Below are 21,965 nucleotides of genomic sequence, written 5' to 3' on the forward strand. Positions count from 1 at the left end.
CTGCTGTGGGTCAGGAAGAGGCGTCCGAGGGAAACGTTCAGGAGTCCACAAGAGAAGGCTTCCAGATGCCCCCAGACAGGAGCTCGCGAGGGGAGAGCGGCTCCCTGACTCCGGAGGCCACCCACCCCACACGTGTGGGCCCCTGCAACTCCCACGGTTCCCACAAATCCAGGCACCTGCACACCCCGTGTCCAAACAGTCATCCCGAGGTCTTCACCCACGAGGGCGGACGCGTGTGCTCAGAAAGGCCTTGTTCCGAGAGCCCAGACCTGGCGCTGGCTCTCCTGCCCGTGGCGCAGCGGCCAGGCGAGCCTTGCAGCCCGTTCCAAGAGGCCATCAGGGTGCGTGTGTGGTTCCAGGTGTCAGTTCAAGGCAAAGCCGGTCCAGGCGGTAGGAAGTCAGAACGCGAGTGGCTGCTGTCCACGGCGGAGTCCTAGGGAACCTGCTGAGGAGCAGCGTTCCGTCCTCCTCCCTCATGGCAGTTGGGTGTGGAGCACTCCCCTTTTTTGGGTAGGGGGTCATTCACTTGACCACATTTTCTTAGACCTCAATAAAAAGGAAGGTCCCAGGGGTCACGGAGGCCCCCTGCGTCTGGTCAGGAGGGTGGGCAGTGGAGTCTGGTCTGGGCTGCTCTGGAGGGGCCGGCAGGGAGCCTCAGGTGCACGTGTCCTTACTGGCCAAGGCTCCTGGGGTCCCCACGCACGGGGACCCAGTGAGCCTGGCGGGCTGCACCACCCTTTCTCCTGTTGGGGTGGGAGTGACTCCCTCTGTTCTCCTGAGCGGCAGGGTCCAGACCTGGCCTGTGGTGCCTCCTGAAGCCCGGCTGGGCTCTGGCTCTCAGAGCTGTGGCCTCCCAGCTCCCCTCCACAGCAGACCCAGGCGGGGCAGCTCCTGGAGGAGGGGTCCTTCCAGACCTGGGCGCCGTGTCCTGGGAGAGGCTGAGAGACTCCTTCCCCTGGGGCGGCCACTGCTCAACCTCCCCAAGCCAAAGCCATGGGAGCAGCCTGTGGCCAGGAGCCACCTCACGGCAGGTCTGGGGCCAGCTCAGGCCACAGCTTTCTGGGGCAGGGGCTGTACCTGCTCTCTGAGCCTCGAGGCCCTCCTGCTCTACCACCCAAGAGGGTTCTCAGGGGAGTGGGGCCCTGTCTGCTACTCAGCCAGCAAGCAGGGCCCTCACTCTGTCCTCTGCTTCCTGCCCCCAGCAGGCAGTCACTGCTGGGGCTCATGTTCTCTTGCCCCCCCCCCAACTGCAGCTCCACAATGGTGACCACCCACATGGCCTGGGTCCCCCACGCTTCACTTTCTCCTGGGTGCTGCCCGCCCTCCCAGCAGGGCAACAGAACACAGATGCCCCTCAGCCTGGGTCATGGCCAGTGTGCTGGGCCCTGTGCAGGAAGCGTGGCCTGGTACTTCCTCCTGAGCTGCTGGGCTGCCACCCGCAGAGGGTCCCAGGCCACGGGCTGCCGAGGTGCTGCATGGGAGCCTCTCCAGGTGCAGAGGGTTCCGCAGACTCTGAGCTGCTCGGCAGCTCCACTGGCCTTAGTGCCACAAGATCCTGGGGCCTCCTGGGGCCTCCTGGGTCAGGCCACTGCTGCCTGGCTCTGCAAAACCACCAACAATATCTTGGGGTCTGGGCAGCAGTGGACTCACAGGGTGGCCACTGGCCACTGGTGTGGACTGGAAGGTCTGCATGGCATGTCCATTTCTTACGGGGGACCATCGGACGCGGTGCATGCAGATGGAGCCTCTGCATAGGAACCTCCAGTGGTTCCCATGTGGCCCCAGGCCTGGCATCCTGGGAACACATGCAGCCAGATCCACAAGGTGGGTCCCCACTTCTTGACCTCCCTGTCCAGGAGCACTCTGGCAGGCCTGGGTCCCTGGCTGTGCTCTGGTTAGAAGGACACCCAGGCCTGCCCCAGCGGGTCCTAGACCCACGCGCACTGGGCGTGGCCATCTTTGCAGCCTCACGCACTTTCCGCATCTTGCTTTGTAGTGGCGATGCTTTCATCTCCAGTTCAAGGAATTACTTTTCGCAGTGCCAGGCTCTGCTGAATAAGATCACTTCTGTGAACCCCCAGACAGAGATCGACGGGCTCCGGAACATCTGGATCATCAAACCTGCAGCCAAGTCCCGGGGCCGAGGTGAGTTCCCCGGGAATGGGTGCTCCATGGGCACGAGCCACCCTTGTTGACATCCACCCAGGGGGTGTCGGGAGCGACCCGTGGTCTCCAGCTTGTGGCCCTGTGGGGAGGTGGGGAGCTGGGGTGGCGGTCACTGGGGGCTCAGGACTCACAGGTGCCTGGTGGAGGAGGAGGACGCACAATCCCGTCTCAGTGCCATGTTCAGGTCTGCCAGTTAGCCAGTGTCTCCTCGTCTGCATTCCCAGGTTAGACTCTTCTCTATGACCTTGGTTGAGCTTAGTGACAGGCTTACACCAGCCTTTGAAACAGAGGGTGGACGTTCATCTCAGGGAGAGTGATTCCTACACCTTAATTCACTAGCAAACTCATCCCTAAAACCCAGACTCTTGCTGGATGTGGTGGCCACACCTACAGTCCCAGCAACTCAGGAGGCTGAGGCAGGAAGATCACAAGTTCAAGGCCATCCTCACAATTTAGTGAGGCCCTCGGTAATTTAGTGAGACCCTGTCTCAAAATAAAAAATAAAAATGACTGCCAGTGTAGCTCAGGGGTAAAGCACCCCTGAGTTCATCCCCAGTGCTGAAAACTAGACACATTAATTAACTAAAATAAAGAGCAGAGCCCTAACACTGCTTAGATTTTGTCTGTGGTTGTGGTTACTGCCTATTCATGTTTTTTACTTCATTTTCTCAAATTACAGCCATTATTATATTCTGATTTTTTCCTAATGGAGTGAGTGTTTCTGTGTGTTTCGGTAGAACTCAAGGTGGTTTTCTCACTTTACCCGTGTTTTCAATCAACCTTTGGTGGCATTTTCCAGTTTTCCTGTTGGGCACGTCCCCCTTGTCTCTGACTTGAGTGCTGAGCTCACTTGTCCCCAGTGCTGCGAGATCCCCTCTGTGGACAGCCTTCGCGGCACCCTCTTGTTTGTGATTCAGAATGTCCTCTTCTTCCTGGGTGTCCGAGTCAGCTTTATTTTTAGTTTGGATATTCTATTTGCATCCTGAATTATTTTGAATGGTTTGTTGATTTTTGTGATTTTAAAACATGCATTAATATGTGGTTTTGTTGCATTCAGTCCTGAGCCTCCTCTTGCCTGGCAGGTGGTCCACACCCCGTGTCCTGCAGACTTCTTTCTGCTCTTCTGCCCACCCCTGCCCTGTGCTCTGCCCATCCAGCCAGCCAAACCTTCCTCCCACTGCCTGGGCACCTTGACCCCTGTCTACAGCCAGAGCACAGCATTCCCCTCTGCGGGTCCCTGGCTGTGCTCTCCCTGCTCCTGCCCAGGTGCTGGGCTCAGTGACTTCAGGAGTTGGGTGCCATGTCCTGAGCTCTGGTGTCAGGCAGGGTCTCCACTCCCTGGAACTGAAGGGACCCGTCTGGTGCCCTGTGAGGAGCTCTCCCTCCTGCCTCTGGAGTTCTGTGGACAGAGCGTCCCTCCACCCTGTGTCAGTCAGAATAGACCCAGGATAGACCCCTGGTGTCAGGAAACAGGCAGCCCCAAATCTCAGTGGCCCTCAGCAAAATGTTGTCACTCAGGCTTGTGGTCATTGTGGCTGGCCTGGGCAGACCACCAGGCGCTCTGCCCGTCAAGTCCCCTGCCTGGGGACCCCACTCCCTCAGGCTTCAGAGTTGTCACGGCAGAGAAAGGCAGGGACTCCAGCACCCAGTGAGGCCTGCCCTCTGCCCACGTGTCCCAGCCACTGCAAGTCACCTGGCCTCAGGGGGTGATGGGGAACCGCAGACCTGCCACGGCACAGAGAGAGAACTCAGGGACTCCACCTCCCACGTGCACCACGTCCATCAGGGCACCATTAGTGTCCTGACCGTCCAGCCCTCGAGGGCCCCACTGCCCCTGCCATGTCCCTCCTGGATCTCTGCATCCCCCTCTCTGGAGTGTGGACGGTGGCCCTGCAGTGGGCGAGCTGGGCACTAACTGTGGCTTCCTCCACTGAGGGTGAAGCTGCCCTGCCCAGCTGGCCGGGCTGTCTCCTGGCCCTGGACCCAAGGCCAGGTGGGCGCTGGAGCTGAGCTGGGACCCTGGAGGCCGTGCCCAGGCCTGAGCTGTGGCCTCTTGCAGACATAGTGTGCATGGACCGGGTGGAGGACATCCTGGAGCTGGCGGCTGAGGAACTGCCCACCAAGGACAACAAGTGGGTGGTGCAGAAGTACATCGAGACACCCATGCTCATCTATGACACCAAGTTCGACATCAGGCAGTGGTTCCTGGTCACAGACTGGAACCCCCTGACCATCTGGTTCTACAAGGAGAGCTACCTGCGGTTTTCCACACAGCGCTTCTCCCTGGACAATCTGGACAGGTCAGTGGAGGGCTGTCATGCCCACAGTGCCAAGCACCGGGGTGGGTGTGGGCAGGTGCCCCAGCTGCCGACCACTCCACACACTCACGGTCACCTTCCACCACCAAAGCACTGGGCACCAGGCAGAGGCTCACACATCCGGGAACAGGGCGCCTGGGTGGTGAACCCCACCTCACCAGGTACCAGCACGGACAGGACAGTGAGGGCCTGTCTGTGACTCCTCTCCTAAGGCACGGTGCCATCCACACGAGCATCCCCCAGCCTCTGCCCAAACCAGGGCTTCCTCTTGCAGTTTTGTGAGTGGCCCAACAGAGACCTTGCTGGGGTGAACTCTACCCCGATGGGGGGTGGGCCGCCACACCCAAGTCCCACCTGTTAGGTCACACCTGGGGTAGGGCTGCTGGCTAATTGTCCAGAACAAGGGGGTCCAGAGAGAGGGGATCTGGGAACTCTCTGTGCAGAACCCCAGGGAGAAGAACCCCAGGGAGCCCCCGCCAGCCCCACGCCTGCCCCACGATGCCTCACCAAGCCATGAGCGCCTGCCTGGCAGGTCCCACACCCTCGCTGAGCCTGCTCCGCCTGGACCGACAGAGGATTCCAGAGTCTGCCTGCGTGGCTGTGGCCGCCTGTGCACAGACCCGAGTGGCAGGCAGGGCCCGTAGGCCAGGGCCTGGCCCCACGGCTCTCTAGCTTCCAGAAGCTCGGACCTCTTTCCTCTCCCTCTGCTTCACGTGGTAGTGCTCACGTGTGGCTGTGAGAGCAGGTCCCGCCCCCAGAACAGGTTGGAATTCCCAGCCCAGGGCGCTGGCCCGACACAGCTACAGTTCAAACAAAAATGTCCTCCGTCCCCCCTGTCGCACTTGATAGTCTCCCAAAAGGTGGTGTTTACTTTGAATCCATTTAGAGCCAGATAAGAGTATAACTAAGATGTCACAGGATCTGTCTCACCAGATCAGCCCTTCAAGGGCCAGTGTCCCTGCCAACGTGCAGACAGGGAAACAGTCTTGGGGAGGTCGTGACAGTCCCTTGGGCTTCTGCATTGCCTCCACACAATCCCCGTGGCCCCAGGGGGCAGAGCCTGAAGAACCCAGCATGGGCCCCTCCTGCCACCACCTGGGCCAGGTGTGGAGTCCCGGGAACAGCCAGGCCTGAGCCACCTGGGCGGGCGACGGGGGATGGCATCAGGCCTCACAGCACCTTGCCCTGCAGTGCCATCCACCTGTGTAACCACTCCATCCAGAAGCGGCTCAGGAATGACCAGGGGCGCAGCCCACTGCTGCCTGGCCACAACATGTGGTCCAGCTCCAGGTTTCAGGAGTACCTGCAGAAGCGGGGCTGTGGGGCCATGTGGGGCAGCGTCATCTACCCCTCCATGAAGAGGGCCATCACCAACGCCATGAAGGTGGCCCAGGACCACGTGGAGGCCCGCAAGAACAGCTTCGAACTCTACGGCGCGGACTTCATCCTCGGGCGGGACTTCAAGCCCTGGCTGATCGAGATCAATTCTAGTCCCACCATGCACCCATCCACCCCTGTCACAGCCCAGCTCTGTGCCCAGGTACAGGAGGACACCATCAAGGTGGTGGTGGACCGCAAGGTGGACCGAAACTGTGACATCGGCAACTTTGAGCTTCTGTGGAGACAGGTAAGAGAGCAGCTGCCCACTTTGGCTGCAAGCACCGGTCCATGGGATGGGTTTGGGTCCCAAGCTGCAGCCACCTCCACTTCCTGTTCCTGGAAGCAGCTGGACAGAGCCACAGGCCACCAGCCCTGCTGGATCTTGGAGGACACAGGTCCAGAGCCCAGGTCTGGTGAGCCTGGTCCTGGTGTGCTCTAAGCGCTGGGCCTGCCCTGCTCCCCTGCCTTCAGTCTTCTCTGCAATGAGCCAAGAGGTCACTCCAGACCCCGGGAGGTCTGGGCACCCCTGGCCACCTTGTCCCAGGACCTCTGAAGTCTAACTTTGCTCCCCCTGGTGCTCAGCCCCCATCCTGACTGTGGCCATGGCTGGGTCCTGGCTAGAACTCCGTGGGCTCCCCCAGACTCCAGGCTGTATTTTCCAGGGCCTGCTGGGCCTCCTCCCCTAGAGAACTCTCCAGGCTGGACAGCAGGGCTATCTGGGGCCTTTACCTCTGGGCTTCTGCACCTTGGGTCAGGCCCTGAAGGAGGGACCAGGTGCCTGGCTGCGGCCTCACTACCGAGGCAGAACTGGGAGAGAAGGGCATCTCTGGTCCCTGGGTGTGGGGTCAGAGGCCGACCCCTGGCCGGCAGGTCCCAAGAGCCACCTGGGGTCCACATCACCCCAGAGTCAGGTGTGCAGGCCCACCCTCGCTCCCGCATCCTCTCCGCAGCCCGTGGTGGAGCTGCCGCCCTTCAACGGATCCGACCTCTGCGTGGAGGGCATCGGCATGAAGAAGGCCAAGAGGCAAATGCCGCCCATTACCAACTTCAATTTCCCGGCTTCCCTCTGCGACGCTCAGCTACTCAAAGTGCGGTGCCCCTCGGCCGTGTCGGGCCTGGCGGGCGGCGCGCCGCGCGGGGCTGTGCAGGACTGGAAGCGGGAAGACGCGAAGGCGCTCTGCTCCCCGCTGCCGGCGCCTCCGCAGCGGCCGGCAGAGCGAAGCTGCAGAGCGAGACCGGCGCACGCCGAGGCGGGCGGGAAGCTCGCGCTGCCCGCCTGCGCCTGCCCGCGCGCGGACAGTAAGGCCCCCAAGAGCACCTTCTCCAAAGCGCAGCCCGCCGAACTCCTGGATGCGAGCTCGCTGAGCGTGCGCCCCCTGGCGCCCGCGCCGCAGAGCGCGAAGTCGGTGCAGACCTCGCTGTCCCCAACGCCTCCCGCCGCAGCAGGTGAGATGCGCGCTCAAGACTGTGTCCCCAGGTCACCTGTGCTTGTTTGGGGATTGCAGCGGCTGTGTCTTGAAGGGATGGGACTGGGGCATCAGCATGAGCTTGGGAGCGGGACTGGGGGCAACTGGCACCCAGCATGGGGTCTCTGGTGGAGACAGTGCCGGGAGCAGCAATTCCAGTGTGACCCCGCCCTGGGCCTCGGTGGGCGGTGCCCTGTCTCTCTGGATGTAGTGCAGATGGGTTTGTGCCAGAGTGTTTGAACAGAGCCAGGCAAGGGAAATGTCACTAGACCAGCAGCTTCCCAAAGCAGCGGACCACCAGGCTCTGGCCTTGGTTTCTTGAAGGTTCTGATGGAGCCAAGTCGTGCCTGAGATGGGGCAGTGTGGCTGGACTGTATCTGCACGCCAGTGCTGCCCCGAGTGTAGCCATGAGACCCAGGGCCAGCCAGCCCCCACCTGTTCTGCCTGGTGCACTCCCCTCCCACTGGCTGTCCCCTCCATGGTCAATCTGTCTGTCTGACTGTACCTGGTCCCTCCCAGCAGCCCTCCTGGCCAGGCCAGTCTCCCCTCGATGGGAAGCTCTGGGCAGGACTGCCGCTCTGTCTCCTCCTCTGTATCCCCAGTGCCTGGGATATGCCCGGCTCTCAGCAGGTCTGCTGGACATGCGGATGCATGGATTGCCTGCGGGGGCTCCAGGCAGGAGCAGCACCATACCTCTGCAGGGCGGGCAGTGCCCCTGGAGGACACTGCCAGCCCCTGGTCCTACCTGTCACCAGGCCTGTCTGTCCTACTGCCTGGTGCCTGGCATCCTAGTGCGGGTGACTTCCAGGCTTACATTATTAAGAAGGTGTCTCCAGGAAGACTAAGGGGCCTCCATGGGCCTGGGGGAAAGGTCAGTAGACGGACAGCTGCACCTTAGCTGGGTGTGTGAACAGCCTGAGAACAACAGACACTCCAGAGTGTCGGAAGGACTGTGGGGGCTCCAGGGAGGCTCCCTCCTGCCTCCTCCAGCTCCCAGGGCTGCTGGCTGCATCACCCCCTTAGGTCTGTCCCCAGGCACACTGCCCCTGTGCCTGTACGTTCAGAATCCCTCACAAGGACAGCAGTTGGGCCTACCTGCTCCGGCATGACGTCATTCACTGATTACACTGGCAAAGATTCTGTTCCTAGATAAGGTCACCTCCACAGGTTCCAGATGGACGTGAATTTGGGGGACACGGCCAACCCCTTCCCTGGGTGCTGCAAGCAGCCCAGGGAGCGGGCTGGTCTGCACTCTGACCACCACTGCAGCAGCCACTGCTCCCGACACCTCAGCACGGGCCTCTCTGTGGTGTACAGTGGGACTCTGTGTCTTCCTACTCACAAATGGAATGCAAATCGCTCTTTCAGACACTTGGTGACCACGTAGGTTTCCTGTCCTGGAACGTGCCCGTCCACTGCTCCATGAGTGCTGGTCTTTCTCTTCATGTGCAGTTTCCTCTCAGCTGACTTTGATTGCAGAGACCTTCTTCCACCCGTGTCCTGTCTTTGCACTCCTTCAGGGTGTCCTTTGATGCAAGCATCAACTTCCTAAGTCAGGTGATTTCTTGGCACATTGATTGGAGTCCTTGCTCCAGGGTCATGGAGGTGACTTCCAGAGGAGTCTTTCAGCAGATTGCTGCTGCCTTTTACCCCTAGGTCTCCTGGAACTGGCTTGTGGTGTCCTACGGGTCAGGGTCTAGGTGACTTTTGTGGGTGCCGACCGGCCCCTGTGGGAAAGCCCCTCCCCGCTCTTGGGCACACATCCCCCCCCGTGACTGGTGTGCGCCCACTTGGCCTGCTGCGTGGGTCTGCTCTGCCCTGGGCCTGCATCCCCCAGGCAGGTCCCAGCCTCCTCCTCCCTGGACAGGCCCCGAGCTCCTGGCGCTCTAGACAGAGTGCACAGAGGAGCCCCAGCAGTGAGGCGGCTGAGGCTCTCACTGGGGTTAAATCAGACTCACGTATTAATTTGGGAAGGGCCAAGTCCTTCGCGGCCTCGAGTCTTCCAGTCTGTGAACACTGGGTGGCTCCCCATTTGTTGATCCCTCAGAGTTTTCAATAAACCCCTGTAGTTCTCTTTGTAATGCTCTTACTCTCTTTTGGGTAGATTTATTCTTCTTTTTCCTCTATTGTAAATGTTCCCTCTTGTCGAAATTTTATTATATCTACAAATACAGCTGGTTTCTAGAAATGGAGTTGATTTTTTAAATCCAGTCATCTCACTGGACATTTTTGTCGATTTTATGGATTAATATTCCCTTGGATTTGTCACATAGGCGATTATGTCATCTCATGAATTGTCTTTACCCTTATCATCGTCGTACCTTTTTTCCTTACTTAATCACCTGGCCAGGACTCTATCTGATTCGTCCATTCATTCCTCTCTCACTCCGGGGGCCTCAGGTGCACATGCTGTGGCTGATGGTAGTTCTCAGTTCATGAAACACTCTTGTGTTCTTGCTGGGCTGTTTTTCATCTCAGTCACTGTGATCAAGTAATGAGCTGCTGCCGCAGCGACCTCCGCCCATCACGCCCTCCTGCTTTGCTTCTCCGGGCAGCCTTGGTGTGAGCGCGGCCTGGCAGTGGAGTGGGACTCCCCAGCACTGAGCCGCCATTCCTACGCCCGCCAGTCCTGCCTGTGCGTCCCTTTCTGATTCTCGTTATTGAGCCTATGTGCTCTCTTTTAACAGACTTTGGACTGCAGCCATTCTTACTTGTTAAGGAGGTATTGTAAGGCCCCCTGGGGGGAACGGGACATTCCCACAGAGGTCCTATCGCTGAGACTGGCCCCTGTGGCTGCAGTTCCTGTGGGGATTCTGCAACTCTTGGACCTGCTCGCCCGTGGCTGCGTTGAGGCTGTAGCAGGCTCTGCTTTGGGGGGCAGCGCTTTAGTGAACATTCTTACGCCCCATGGCCATGAGCAAGTGTCTTGTGAGTGTATTTCCTGATGGAATTGCTAGCTCATGGGATCTGCAGATGCTTCGGTTAAGGAGACAACGGGAAGCTTGTGAGAGGTCTCCTGGACCCACAGAAGTGGGTCATCAGGTGCTGCCAGCGAGTGGACTGGAGAGGTGGCAGGTTGCGGTTTTGATTGTGCTAATGTCTCACACACCCTTGATCGACAGCTGGGTTTCCTGGTGTGCTTTGTTGGTGGTGTAACTTCCTGTGCAGTTTCCTACCATTGCCTTTTCTCCTGGGGGTGAGTTGTGCTCAAAGACACTGTTTTGGATGGCTTCTCCCAGTTAGCAATTTGTTCTCAGTTTTTTAAAAGATGCCCTTTGATCAGCAAAAGTTCTTCATTTTCGTGTGGCCAAATTATCGATCTTTTTCTTTCAGTGCTATCTTGGTTTTAGGGAATCTTTCCTTAGGTCAGAGTTTAAAATACTACTCTCCTGTATTAATTACTAGAGCTTCAAGTTCCGATTTTCGATGAACACCTTTAGCCCATCTGAAGCTGATCTGTGTGCACAGTGTGAGGTACGGATCAAACTCTACATCGACACGGTCACTTGTTGGACAACCTTCCTCTGATGGGCTGATGTCCCTCCCGCGTGGGTGCACAGCTGGGCCTGGAGCCTGCTCCACGTTGCTAGAAGTTCCCTTGTCCCTGCGCAGGGCCACGCTGCCCAGCTGCCGCATCTTATATCTGCAGGGGAGGGTCCCTCTGGTTGTACTCTCTTCTTGACACATGTCACAACTGTCTTATGAAGTGTCACAGAAAGCCCTGCTGAGGGATCGGTGGGACTCACATTGAATCCATAGGCCAACTTGGGGAAATTGATGATTAAGGATCTGCCTTCCCCTCCTCGAGCCTCGTGCATTCCCACTACCTTGGACTTGTGACTGCGCTGCATGCTCCTTGGAGGGCATGTGCGTGTCATCACACCTGGTCTGGTTGCTACGGCACCTGTGTCGTCTCTGCGAGTGCCTGTGTCCCTTGTTCTCTGCCGTTCACACAGTGACCACCCTCCAAGCCCCTTGTTCTCTTGAGAGACTCTGCGCATTCCCTGAGCTTTCTGTGTCTGCCCCTAGGTGTGCAAGGAGTCCGACACCTCTGCAGTCAGAGGGAGCCCTGGGTGCTGACCAGCGGTCACCAGGCCGCCGGCCCACACCAGGGCATGGGCAGCCCCCAGGGCGGCGTTGGGGGTGGGCTTGCTGCGCAGAGAGCCGCCTGCGGGGAGTGGGCAGCCTGAGAGCGCCCGGCACCACTGCTATGCACCATCTCCCCGAACAGTCCTGACTGCGCCAGGGAGGGACAGGGCAGCAGGGAGGGACAGGGCAGCAGGCAGGGGCCAGCAGTCACCCTCCACTTCAGCTGACTGCCCTGTAGCCCACCCAGTCCAGCCTCCTCGCCCTCTGTTCCCGCCTGTTCTGGATGGACTTGTTTCTTTCTCATTTCAGCTTTCCTTCTTTGGGGGTGGGGTTGAGCCTGGGGGTGCTCTCCCACTGAGCTGCGTCCCCAGCCACCCACTTTTTCCTTGGACTATTTCTTTGGAAGAGAGGCCCCCACACTGCTACTCAGTTAAGAAACCGTGTTTACAGGCCAGAGTCCTTTATTCCTTTGCCCCATTATGCATGAACTCACAGGCCAGCTCCCAGCAGGCGCTCCTCGGCCATCCTCACAGGGCTTCTCTGGGCAGGGTGGCTGGCCTTCCAGTGAATGGCCTTTCTCTTTGGCTGCCTTTTCCTGACTGTTCTCCTTCACAGGGTTCAGGAAGCTGTCTGTGCTCTGAGAGAGACTGAGTTGCTCAGTTCACACACTGAACCACTGTCCTCCTGCAGAACTGCCTATTTGCCAGGTGACAGTGTGCTGGGTAATGCCAGGCGCTCTCCCAGGTTTTCACTGGGGACACTCTCCAGGCGTGCTCTTCTGAACAGCACCATTCCTGTAGATTCTACATCACCTTGTAGATGCATGGTACAAGGGAACAGCTCCATGCTCCCACCAGCCTGGAGAACACGTGTGGGCCCCTCCCCTGCCCTGTGCTCTATATTTTGGCAAATTAGTGGAAGACGGAGGTTCTGGCCCAAAGAACCTTTTCACTTTCTGTTTTGAGGCAGGGTCTTGCTAAGTTGCCCAGCCTGGCTTTGAACGTGAGATCCTCAGCCTCCAGAGTCGCTGGGATCCAGGGTGTGAGCCACTGTGCCCTGCCGTCTCTCTTCCTCTGGTTTGGAAGCTGTGCACTCTGTCTCTGGTCAAATTGCTATTTAACAGGGGCTGGGGTTGTGGCTAACCCGTGGAGCACTCGCCTAGCCTGTGCCAGGCCCTGAGTCCCCTCCTCAGCACCACATAAAAATAAACCAATAAATAAAACAAAGGTATTTTTAAAAATTACTATTTAACAAAGCCCAAAGCAAAGAAAATCTTACTTTGGGGGTTTGCTCCCCAGCCTCAGAAAAAAAAATCATACCTTTGCCCCGACCCAGATAACGTGATGACCTTGAGGCAGGCAAGACCCCCCCCACCTTCCTGTTGCCGTGGACACGCAGCTTGCCGCTGGCCCATCCACCACTGCCTAGGCTGACCTGCATGAGCTCCTCGGGCCCTCGGGCCTCCCAGATCTCGGAGTTCCAGGGGCGTCCCTCTCATTCATGAGAATGCCCCTCGGAAGTTACTGCACACTCAAGGGAGCTTTTGGTCAGCAGGGGTGTCCTCTTGATGACGAAGCCAGGCCCTGCCGCAGAGCAAGTCCCGGGCGTATCATGCTGTGCTTCCCCTGTGCCTGGGAACCCTGGCCTTTAGACCGCTTCTTTTATATTTTTAATAACTTTTAATTACTTATGAGGCTGGGGAGTGCCCACGTACAGCTTAAGAGAAGAACAAAAGGGGACATTTAAGTTATCAGGGTAACTTAAGCAGCCAAGCTAGAACAGAAGGATGAAGTTGTATTAATAAAACTAGGGGCTGGGGTTGAGGCTCAGTGGTAGAGCGCTGGCCTCACCTATGTGAGGCACTGGGTTCCATTCTCAGCACCACATATAAATAAATCAATAAAATAATCCCATCAACAACTAAAAAAATTTATTGAAAAAAAATTAGAAGGGTGAGCCAGGCTCAGTGGTCACATCTGTAATTCCAGTAGCTCAGGAGGCTGAGGCAGGAGGCTTGGGAGTTCAAGGCCAGCCGCAGCAACTTAGTGAGGTCCTAAGCAACTTAGCTAGCTAAGACCTTGCCTCAAAAGAAAACATAAAGAGGGAAACAGGCTGGGGATGTGGTGGCTCAGTGGAAAAGCACCCCTGGGTTCAATCCCCAGTACCAAAAAAGAAAAAGAAAACCAGAGCTTGTTAACTGGCACATTCTACATGCTCCACCCTAGGACCCAGCAGCCCACTTCCAGGTGTAGGCAGAAGACACAGGAACTCGTGCTGTCTGTCATGGGGGGATGGAGAGAGGGACGATAAGCCAGACTTGCACTTATCAATCTGCATAGATCTTGAGAAGTAGCATCACAACCAAAAGCTGGCTGCCAAGCTTTACACAGTGGGACACCACTGTACAATAGTGACGCGGCGAGTGGCACTGTGCCTCGCAGACTCCACGCTTCACGAAAAAAGACTCACAGGAGACTGAAATTCTAAATAGTGAGAAAAGTCTTCAACTGCAGAGGAAAGTATAGGCCAATAGCACCATTTTGAAACTGGTGATAGTAAAACATAAAATTTCAGCAGACAGACCAAAGAACCTGCCGAGTGGGCCGTTTTGATACACTCTGGATAAGGAAGGTCTTCCTTGTTGAAGCTGGATTCTCTGACTCCTTTAACCTGTGCCCGCTGTCATTAACTGTCACGGACTCCCTCCACCGCCGGCTCTTTAAACAGTGCGGCCCCCCGGGCTGTCTCCTTGGGTTCCTGCACTGTGGTCTGAGATGCCCTCTTGCCTGGCTCTGGCTCATCCGTCTTCATGGAATTCAGTGGTATGAATCCATTGAGGTTTCAATTCCAGTTAATCTAATTTTCATTTTTTAGAAGTTCTACTTTTTAATAAACTACTGGACTGGGGTGTAGCTCAGTGGTACAGCACTTGCTTGGGATTCATTCCACCCCCCCCACACACACACACAAAATTATGTACTCATTTTTTTTTTGTACCAGGGATTGAACCCAGGGGTGCCTTTTATTTTACTATTATATTTTATTTATTTGTTCCCCAGTCATTTTTATTTTTTATGTTGAGACAGGGTCTCGCTAAGTTGCTTAGGGCCTTAGTAAATTGCTGAGGCTGGCCTTAAACTTGCTATCCTCCTGCCTTGGCCTCCCAAGCCACTAGGATTACGGGTGATGCCATTGTACCTGACTGTATTTGTTTTTATACTAGTTCTTTTTCTTGCTTGTGCTTTCTAGAGTGTATTTGAAGGTGTGCATATTCTGTGTCTAGTGGTCTGGTAATCCAAATAACTGAAGTCCCTAGCCCTGTTGGCTCTGTCTGCTAACACTTGTTCATATTTTATTATAAATTGCTCATTTTCTTTAAAAAAAAAAAAAAAAAAGCCGCGGGCCTTCTCTGCACTCTCCTTGAGTGGCCTTGGCCTCCACCGGGCCCTGGGGAAGGATGCCCCAGACATCTCTCTGCAAACCCGGTGCCCTGGGAATCTCTTGGAGGGCTAACTTGAGGATTGCCGCGGGGCTCAGCACAGAGGAACACTCCTCTTGGCCACGGGGCGCAGGTGTGGAAGGTGCTGCCTCCTTTCACTGAAGGTGTAGCCCTGGGCAGAGGCTGCTTTCTTGATGGAGGATCACCCCCTGCAGGGGTGCTCTTCCCATGGGACCCACAGCCCCCCCCGGTGGGCGGAGCCTCAGAAGGAGCAGTTTCTGGGCTCCTTGGCTCCCTGCCCTGCTGGGGTCTGATGGTTCCTCACAGTTTTGCCAGCTTTCCTTTACTTCCTGGGGACGCTTTGTGCTTTGATGCCCACGTCTGCTCTCGATCCCGTACGGCCCACTGCCTGGGCACCTCCCTCATCTAAGCAGCTCCTCTGCCCCCTCAGCCCACCTGCCTGGGCCTTGTCTGCCCAGGACCCATCCTGCCCTCTCCATGAAGGCTCAAGCGTGCCTGCCTCTAGGAGCTTGCCGGCCTTGGTCCCTGACCCTGTCCGGTGGGACACATTTTCTGAAGACCACTGCAAGCCTGCTGAGGCCCCGGCTGCACTGGTGGACAAGGCCCTTGGCCTGGAGCCTGATCACTGCTGCAGATGTGGCCTCCAGGGCCTGAGATGGGTCTGCACATGGGGCAGGGGCTGGGCATAGGCCCACCCCTTCCCTGAGGAGGGCTGGCCAGGCAGCCAGAGACCAAGGGCCACTAGCCGTGGGTGTGGACTGGAGCAACCTGCCCTCATCTCCTGGCTGCCCTGGGCCCACCTCCCCTCTTGGTCCTGGGCACAGGGAAAGGCCCAGGGCAGGAGGGGCTGGGGCTTCTCCCAGAGCAGCCTAGCCACTGGTCCTCCTGAGTGCCACCCAGCGGAGGAGGCTAGAGGCACGCTAGGAGCTGAAGGAAGGACCCCTGGGGTGGGAGGTGGGGTAGCAGTGGCCGGTGTCCGTGAGCCCTGGGGCCCCGCCCGGCCCCGTGGGCAGGCTCCTCCTCCCTTGGCCTCCCAGCAGGGCGGGGGAGCCTCCCAGAGGTGCTGGTGGTGCTGCGGGGTTCTGCTCTGGGGGGTGCGAGCGTTGCGGTGCCTCCGGAAGCCTGAATTGCTCAGTGTCCCAAGACACTGAGTCCCACAGGGCAGGGGCAAGGACACAGCGCCCCCTCAACCTACCCCCCCCCCCGCGGGATTGCCTTCGCTTCTGGCCTCCCTAGACTTCACGGCCTTCACCTTAGACAGGACGCCCCCACTCTTTGGCCTGGATTTGTGTGAGGCCTGGGTCTTTGGAAAGCTGGGGAAGCTGGTAGGGAGGGTCCAGGTGGGAGAGGAGGGTGGGCTTGGAAGCCAGCTGGAACTGGATTTTCCCGCAGGCACTGGCCGCTCAGGGTGTGAGGGCCACCTGAAGTGGGCGTACCCCAGACCAGGACTGCCTCCCCGAGGGGCGTGGCCTCAGGGAGGATGGAGCAGTCCTCAGTCTGATGGACGTGGTTTCAGGGGCCAGTGGGCGTGGTCATAGCAGTGGGTGTAGCCAGAGCTCGCAGATGAGGTCTCAGGGACCGGTGAGCATAGCTGAGATGGTGGCTATGGTCTTGGGGCTGTGGACAGGTTCTGGTGGGCAGCTGCTTGGTGGAGCACCGTGGCCATGGCGGAGGCTCTCAGGCCAGGTCTCACGGATTGGCAGGCAAGGTCGGGGGCGGTGGGCGTGGCCGTTGAGTCAAGGGCATGGTCTGGGCTGGGCCACGGGGCGGGCGTGGTCTTTGGGTATGGGCGTGGCCTTTGGCCCCTCGAGCGGTGGTGGGCGTGGTCGCTGGGCGTGGGCGGTGGGCGTGGCCTCAGCGCCCTCTCTCCCGCAGGGCCCGCTCCGGACCTGGAAGCCCCGCCGTGCCTGGTGTGCCGCTCGCTGACGCCCTCCCGGCCCTTCTGTGCCGCCGTCCTGGAGGGCTCCTCCTTTGTGCCGCTCGGCGGCGGGCGGTCTGGCAGCCCGTGGACCCCGTGACCGGACTAAGGCGAGGACCGGGACGAGGGAGCGTGCCCGGCGGCCCGGAGCTGGCTCGCGCCCTGGGAGCCGGCCGACGAGGGCGGTGTATACAGAGCTATTTTAGAGAAAGCGCAATCTCCACCCTGGTGTTTCTTACGGAGCCCCCCTCCGCGCCCGCGCCCCGTCCCCTGCCCGCCCCGCTGTGCGCACGACCTCGCCCTGCGCCGCCCCCCTGCCCGACCGCAGGACACCTTCATTTATCCCTTCACCTATTCAACAAACCTGGCTGTGCGGGTCCAGGTCCCTCGCACCTGTTTCCTTCCAGCCTGGTGCTGAGCGCGGGAGTGAGGGGGTCACCCTGGGTCCCATCCTGAGATTCCTTGGCAGTGGACTTCTAGGTCCTCTGGCCGTCAGTGGTCCAACTGGGCCCAGGGGTGAGGGCCCCAGGGAGACCCAGGCATCGGGAAAGCCCCTAAGGCCCCCAGCTGCTGGCCCCTGTACGGGACCAAGGGGTCCTGTCAGCAGTGGCTGGATGGACCCGTGTGGACAAGGGGCGCTCGCTGTGGTTTATATCCCCTGGAAACCTGGCCCCCAGTGCAGCAGCATTGAGAGGTGGGGCCCTGGCAAACCCTCCTGGGGATCCACCGGTCATCTGTGGGCACACTTGCTCAGCCTCCACTCCTGACTCCCTCAGCAAAGGCCACCAGCACCAAACCTCAGCTGCTGCCCCATGCTGTTGGGCTCCCCAGCCTCCAGAACCATGAGCCAAATAAACCTCTGATCTTTGTGAATTTCCCCGTCTGTGGTGTTCAGTTATAGTAGCAGACATGGTACCTACCTCCCCCTGTGAAAGGACGGAGCCCCCTTGGCCTCAGCCTGGAGAGCTTGGCCCGGGATGGGGTCAGGGGCCCAGCGACCTGGACTCCCTGAGACCAGTGCCCTGGCTCCATGGCCTGTATCCACCCTGAGGTCATCCACTTCAGGTCACAGTGGCACTTTTCATGACACTGGGATAGCACATTTAGGGTAGCATGTGTGTCACCTGGAAAGGTCCATGTGGCAGCCTCTGCCACGCAGAGCAGCAGTCCTACTGGAGGCCTTGGACCAGGCTCTGGAGAAGGCTCTGTGTCCTGGCAGACTGTCTCCTGGAAGGCCTTCCCAGGGCCTGCCAAGCTCGCCCGCTGCCCACTGTGCCATCAGTGCAGAGGTGGGCGCTGAGTTTTCTCTCCTGAAGCATTCTGCCTATAGGCCAGCACTCCTGGGGACAATCCAGCCCACTCCACTGACCCAGTGGCCATGCAGGATGGGTGTCCAGTGCCCACCTGTAAGCACAGAGGCCCCAGCCCACCTCTCTAGACCTGTGGGAAAGAGGCTGGGCAGCGGGCACAGGAACTGAGCTGATAGGAGGGTGGGGTCCCCAGTCAAGGGTGACAGTAGCCAGTGGGTCCTGCTTCCATCCCATGTGGCTGAAGCCCCTCAGCATGCTTTCTGAGTTCCCTCATGATGGGGCCTCCTGCCCCGGGGCCATCTGCTGGCAGGTGGGTTCTCCAATGTTCTATGCTCACAAAGGGCCATCAGGTGCCCTGCTTGCAGCGGGACCACAGAGGGCCTCTCTGCCCCACAGCATCACCTTGGGCCCCAGGCCAGGGTCCCCCAGCAGTAGGCCTTAGGGCCCACCTCCCGGAGTTCTCCTGCGGCTCATGAGCCTCCTGGCTGCCCTCCCCAGCTGCTCTCACCGTCTGGGTACTGTTGCCATTTGACGATGTGACCAGAGACGGGCACCCAGGCCTGGCTTTGCACGGCCAGCTGCTGCTGTCTGCAGGCACCCTCTGACCTCCAGCCTTGGCCAGGCTGCCCTTCCTCCAGCCACGGGTCCCTGGGCCGCCTTTGCTCTCCTGCACTGGGGGCTCCTGCTCCCTGAAAATTGGGTTAACACCCACCCACTTGGCTGCTCCTCTCTGGAGGTCAGGCTGCGATGCAACATGGCCCCTGGGGACATGGGACCCACAGGAACTAGTTAAAATAGGGCCAAGGCCTATGGCAGGGGAAAGGATGTCACGGTCGAAGCTGCCAGGGACGAGGCCAGACCATGGAAAGCCATGGGGCCCACCCCACATGAGGCTGGACCCCAGGACATCCCACAGGCTGGCCCTGCCCCAGGGAAGGGGCACCTTGGGATTTGCCAGGGGGTGAGGCAGTGTTCTCATAGTAGACTTCAGGTTCACGGGGCCAGTGTCACGTGGTGCGGCCAGACCCCCCCTTCCAGAGGTCCCCATAAAGGAGCAGTAGTGCCCCCAACACTGGGGCACAGAAGCCAGTTCAGGCAAGGGGCTCAGAGGGCAGATTTGGGTGCTGCGCAAGGCCTGCCCCTCGGGGCCTCGGGATGGCTGGCTGCAGCTCTGCTCCCACATCTCCAGGGTCCCCATCCACAGCCTGTCCCTCCCCAGAGAGGCCTGGGTGGGTGGATGACCAGCGTCAGGCACAAGTTCCTGCTCTTGGCTCCTGACCACACAGGCGCCCTGACAACGTCCAAGCCCCCACCCCAGTCCACCCCACTCCTCACCACCCATATGTCTTGTTCTGACCTCTACCTTCAGCCTCTCTGTCCCTGGATCCACCGAGTCTCCCGCACAGACTAGCCCGGGAACCCCTGCTGGTCTGGAGAGGGAAGGTCTGCTGGAGGGGTGTTGCCGGACCCTGCTGCCGCCAGACAGGAACATGCTCCCTCAAGACTTCACCATTGCCCTGCATGACCCACGGGTGGGAAAGGTGAGGCCCCTGGCCTCCCGCAGACCCCCGCTGCCCTGCCATCTTGCTGAGACAAGGGAGGCGCTCCTGGAGGGTGTGTGTGCTGCCACCAGGTGGCAGTAGCACTCCCTGGCTCTGGGCTGGATTTGACACCCACTCCCCAGGGTTCTGAGACACCAGGACCCACAGCCACCTGGTCCACTGCCATGCCAGACAGTGCCCTCCCCACAGAAACCCCACCCCACTGGGGACCACACCTGCGCAGCAGGGAAATGCTGAGGAATGGGGCCGGCTGACGAGGGGTGCCCCTGGAGAAGCAGCAAGTTCCCCCACCCCGAGGAGGACAGCGGGGTCCTCCCAGACCCACAGTTTGGCTGGGGAGAGTCCTCAGAGGTCTGTGCCTCGTCCACTCACCCATCAAGCCTGTGTCACACACCCACTGGGCCTCTAGGCAATGACCAGCACAGAAAAAAATGTCATGGAGGAAGATTCTCAGTCTCTGCAGTTGGGGGACCAAGTCTGGGTCTGCCCAGGGCCAAGGGTCCTGGGGTCAGGACACTAACACCAGGGCAGGCTCAGGCAGTCCGGGCCTGGGTCGCTCCACCCAGAGATGACCTCTGCACAGGGACACAGGTAGCAAGCCAGAGAGAGCAAGAGCTGGGGGCCAACGCCAGCGTGGCAGAGAGCCACTGGGGAGCGGGGACGGTGGCACCCAAACCAGGTGGTCCCTGGGAGCGGCAGAGGCCTGAATGGCTGCAGAGGTGGGGCCTGGGCTGTGGGTCCAATGGAGCCAAGGAGGCCTGGGGAGGGCCTGGCAGGCAGGTGGGCAGCTGTGTGGGAGGTAGGGCTGCGGCCTTTCCCTGCAGGTGAGTGTCAGTAGGAAGAACAGGGTCTTGGCCTGGGTCAGCGGAGGAGGAGGGACATGGCAGAACTGCTGGGGACAGTCAGGAGCTGGTCCAGGCAAGTTGGCGGCACTCCCTTGGTGACCAGGGGAAGGGAGCAAGGCACAGACTTTAAAGTTATTAAAGTAGTGAGGACTCAGGAAGGGCCATTCAGAAGAAGCAGAGTAGGGTCGAGGGCCTCATGGGGTGGAGCTCACGGACGGACGTGAAGATGAGGGAGGCAGAGCACACCTTTATGGTGGCCCCATCCCTCCCCCAGGATTGACAGACAATCAAGTCAGCTGTCCCAGGGCTGGAGGAGCCGCTCAGCGGTGGCCACCAGGGTTCAACCCGGCACCGCAAAAGACAGAAACTCCAAAGCCCAGACAAATCAAATCAAATCTCCTTCCACACAGGGAGTCCTCTCCAGAAGAGCAGAGAGGAGTCGGGGGCCCAGGGGAATGAAGGTCATGAGCTGCACCAGAGGCACAGGGGCCTGGTCCACGCCAGCCAGCGGCACAGCGCACTGCACAGAGCCTTCTCCAAGGCACCGACCCAAGGCCCAGGTGTCTGACTCTAGCGTGCTCCCACTCGTCACCACCAATGTGTCTTGTTCCATCCTTTACCTTCAGCCTCTCCGTGGGTTTTCTTTTCTTTACTGCAGACTGAACTCAGGACATTTGCCACTGAGCCCCGTCCCTGACCCTATTTTGTATTTTATTTAGAGACAGGGTCTCACCAAGTTGCTTAGCGCCTCACTTAGTATTACTGAGTCTGGTTTTTTTACAGGCGTGCACCCCTGTGCCCGGCCTTACCCCTGACTTTTAATTGGAGGGTAATTTAAAGAAGTTACTGGTAGGTAAGGACTAACTTCTGCCATTCAGTCATTCCTTGAGTCTACATGTTTTAAAAATGTTCCCCTTAATTTCTCCATTACTGCCTTTTTGGGTATTTATTTTTTATAATATAAAAATTTTAAGCCCTTCTTTTTTCCTTTTCTGTATACTTTTCCATTTTCACATTTTTTTTGGGGGGGGGGTACCTGGGATTGAACCCAGGGGCCCTTAACCACTGAGCCACATCCCCAGCCCTTTTAAATATTTTATTTAGCTACAGGATCTTGTTGAGTTGCTTAGGGCCTTGCTAAATTGCTGAAGCTGGCTTTGAACTCACAATCCTCCTGCCTCAGCCTCCCAAGCTGCCACACCCAGCCTACTCTTCCATTTTTAAATCAATGGTCACCTTGGGAATTGCAATCAAAACCTTGAACTTCTAACAATCAGTGTGAAGTAATGCCAGCTTGATTTCAGTGGTGCGCAAACACGGCTCCGGCGTGGCTCCATCCCTCCCCCAGTATCGCGACACAGATGTATCTTTCTGTGCTACTCGCCTGTTAACAGATTTATGATTCTTGCTTTATAAATTTGCCTATTATATCACATAGAGGAAAAGAAGTT

General features: G+C 58.6%; 1 protein-coding gene across 1 annotated transcript in view; it reads left to right on the plus strand.

Annotated features, from left to right (window-relative positions):
• Positions 1-16,897, plus strand: part of Ttll8 (tubulin tyrosine ligase like 8) — a 40,490-nt gene extending 23,593 nt beyond the window's left edge. Inside the window, exons 9-15 of the mRNA XM_026413596.2 lie at positions 1,997-2,145; positions 4,226-4,466; positions 5,676-6,111; positions 6,815-7,310; positions 11,360-11,473; positions 16,116-16,289; positions 16,755-16,897. Coding sequence (XP_026269381.2) covers positions 1,997-2,145; positions 4,226-4,466; positions 5,676-6,111; positions 6,815-7,310; positions 11,360-11,473; positions 16,116-16,289; positions 16,755-16,897 — 1,753 coding nt within the window. The remainder of the gene's footprint in view (positions 1-1,996; positions 2,146-4,225; positions 4,467-5,675; positions 6,112-6,814; positions 7,311-11,359; positions 11,474-16,115; positions 16,290-16,754) is intronic.
• The last annotated feature ends 5,068 nt before the right edge of the window (positions 16,898-21,965 follow it).

The sequence above is a fragment of the Urocitellus parryii genome, chromosome 5 (assembly GCF_045843805.1).
Source record: "Urocitellus parryii isolate mUroPar1 chromosome 5, mUroPar1.hap1, whole genome shotgun sequence".
NCBI classification, from domain to species: domain Eukaryota; kingdom Metazoa; phylum Chordata; class Mammalia; order Rodentia; family Sciuridae; genus Urocitellus; species Urocitellus parryii.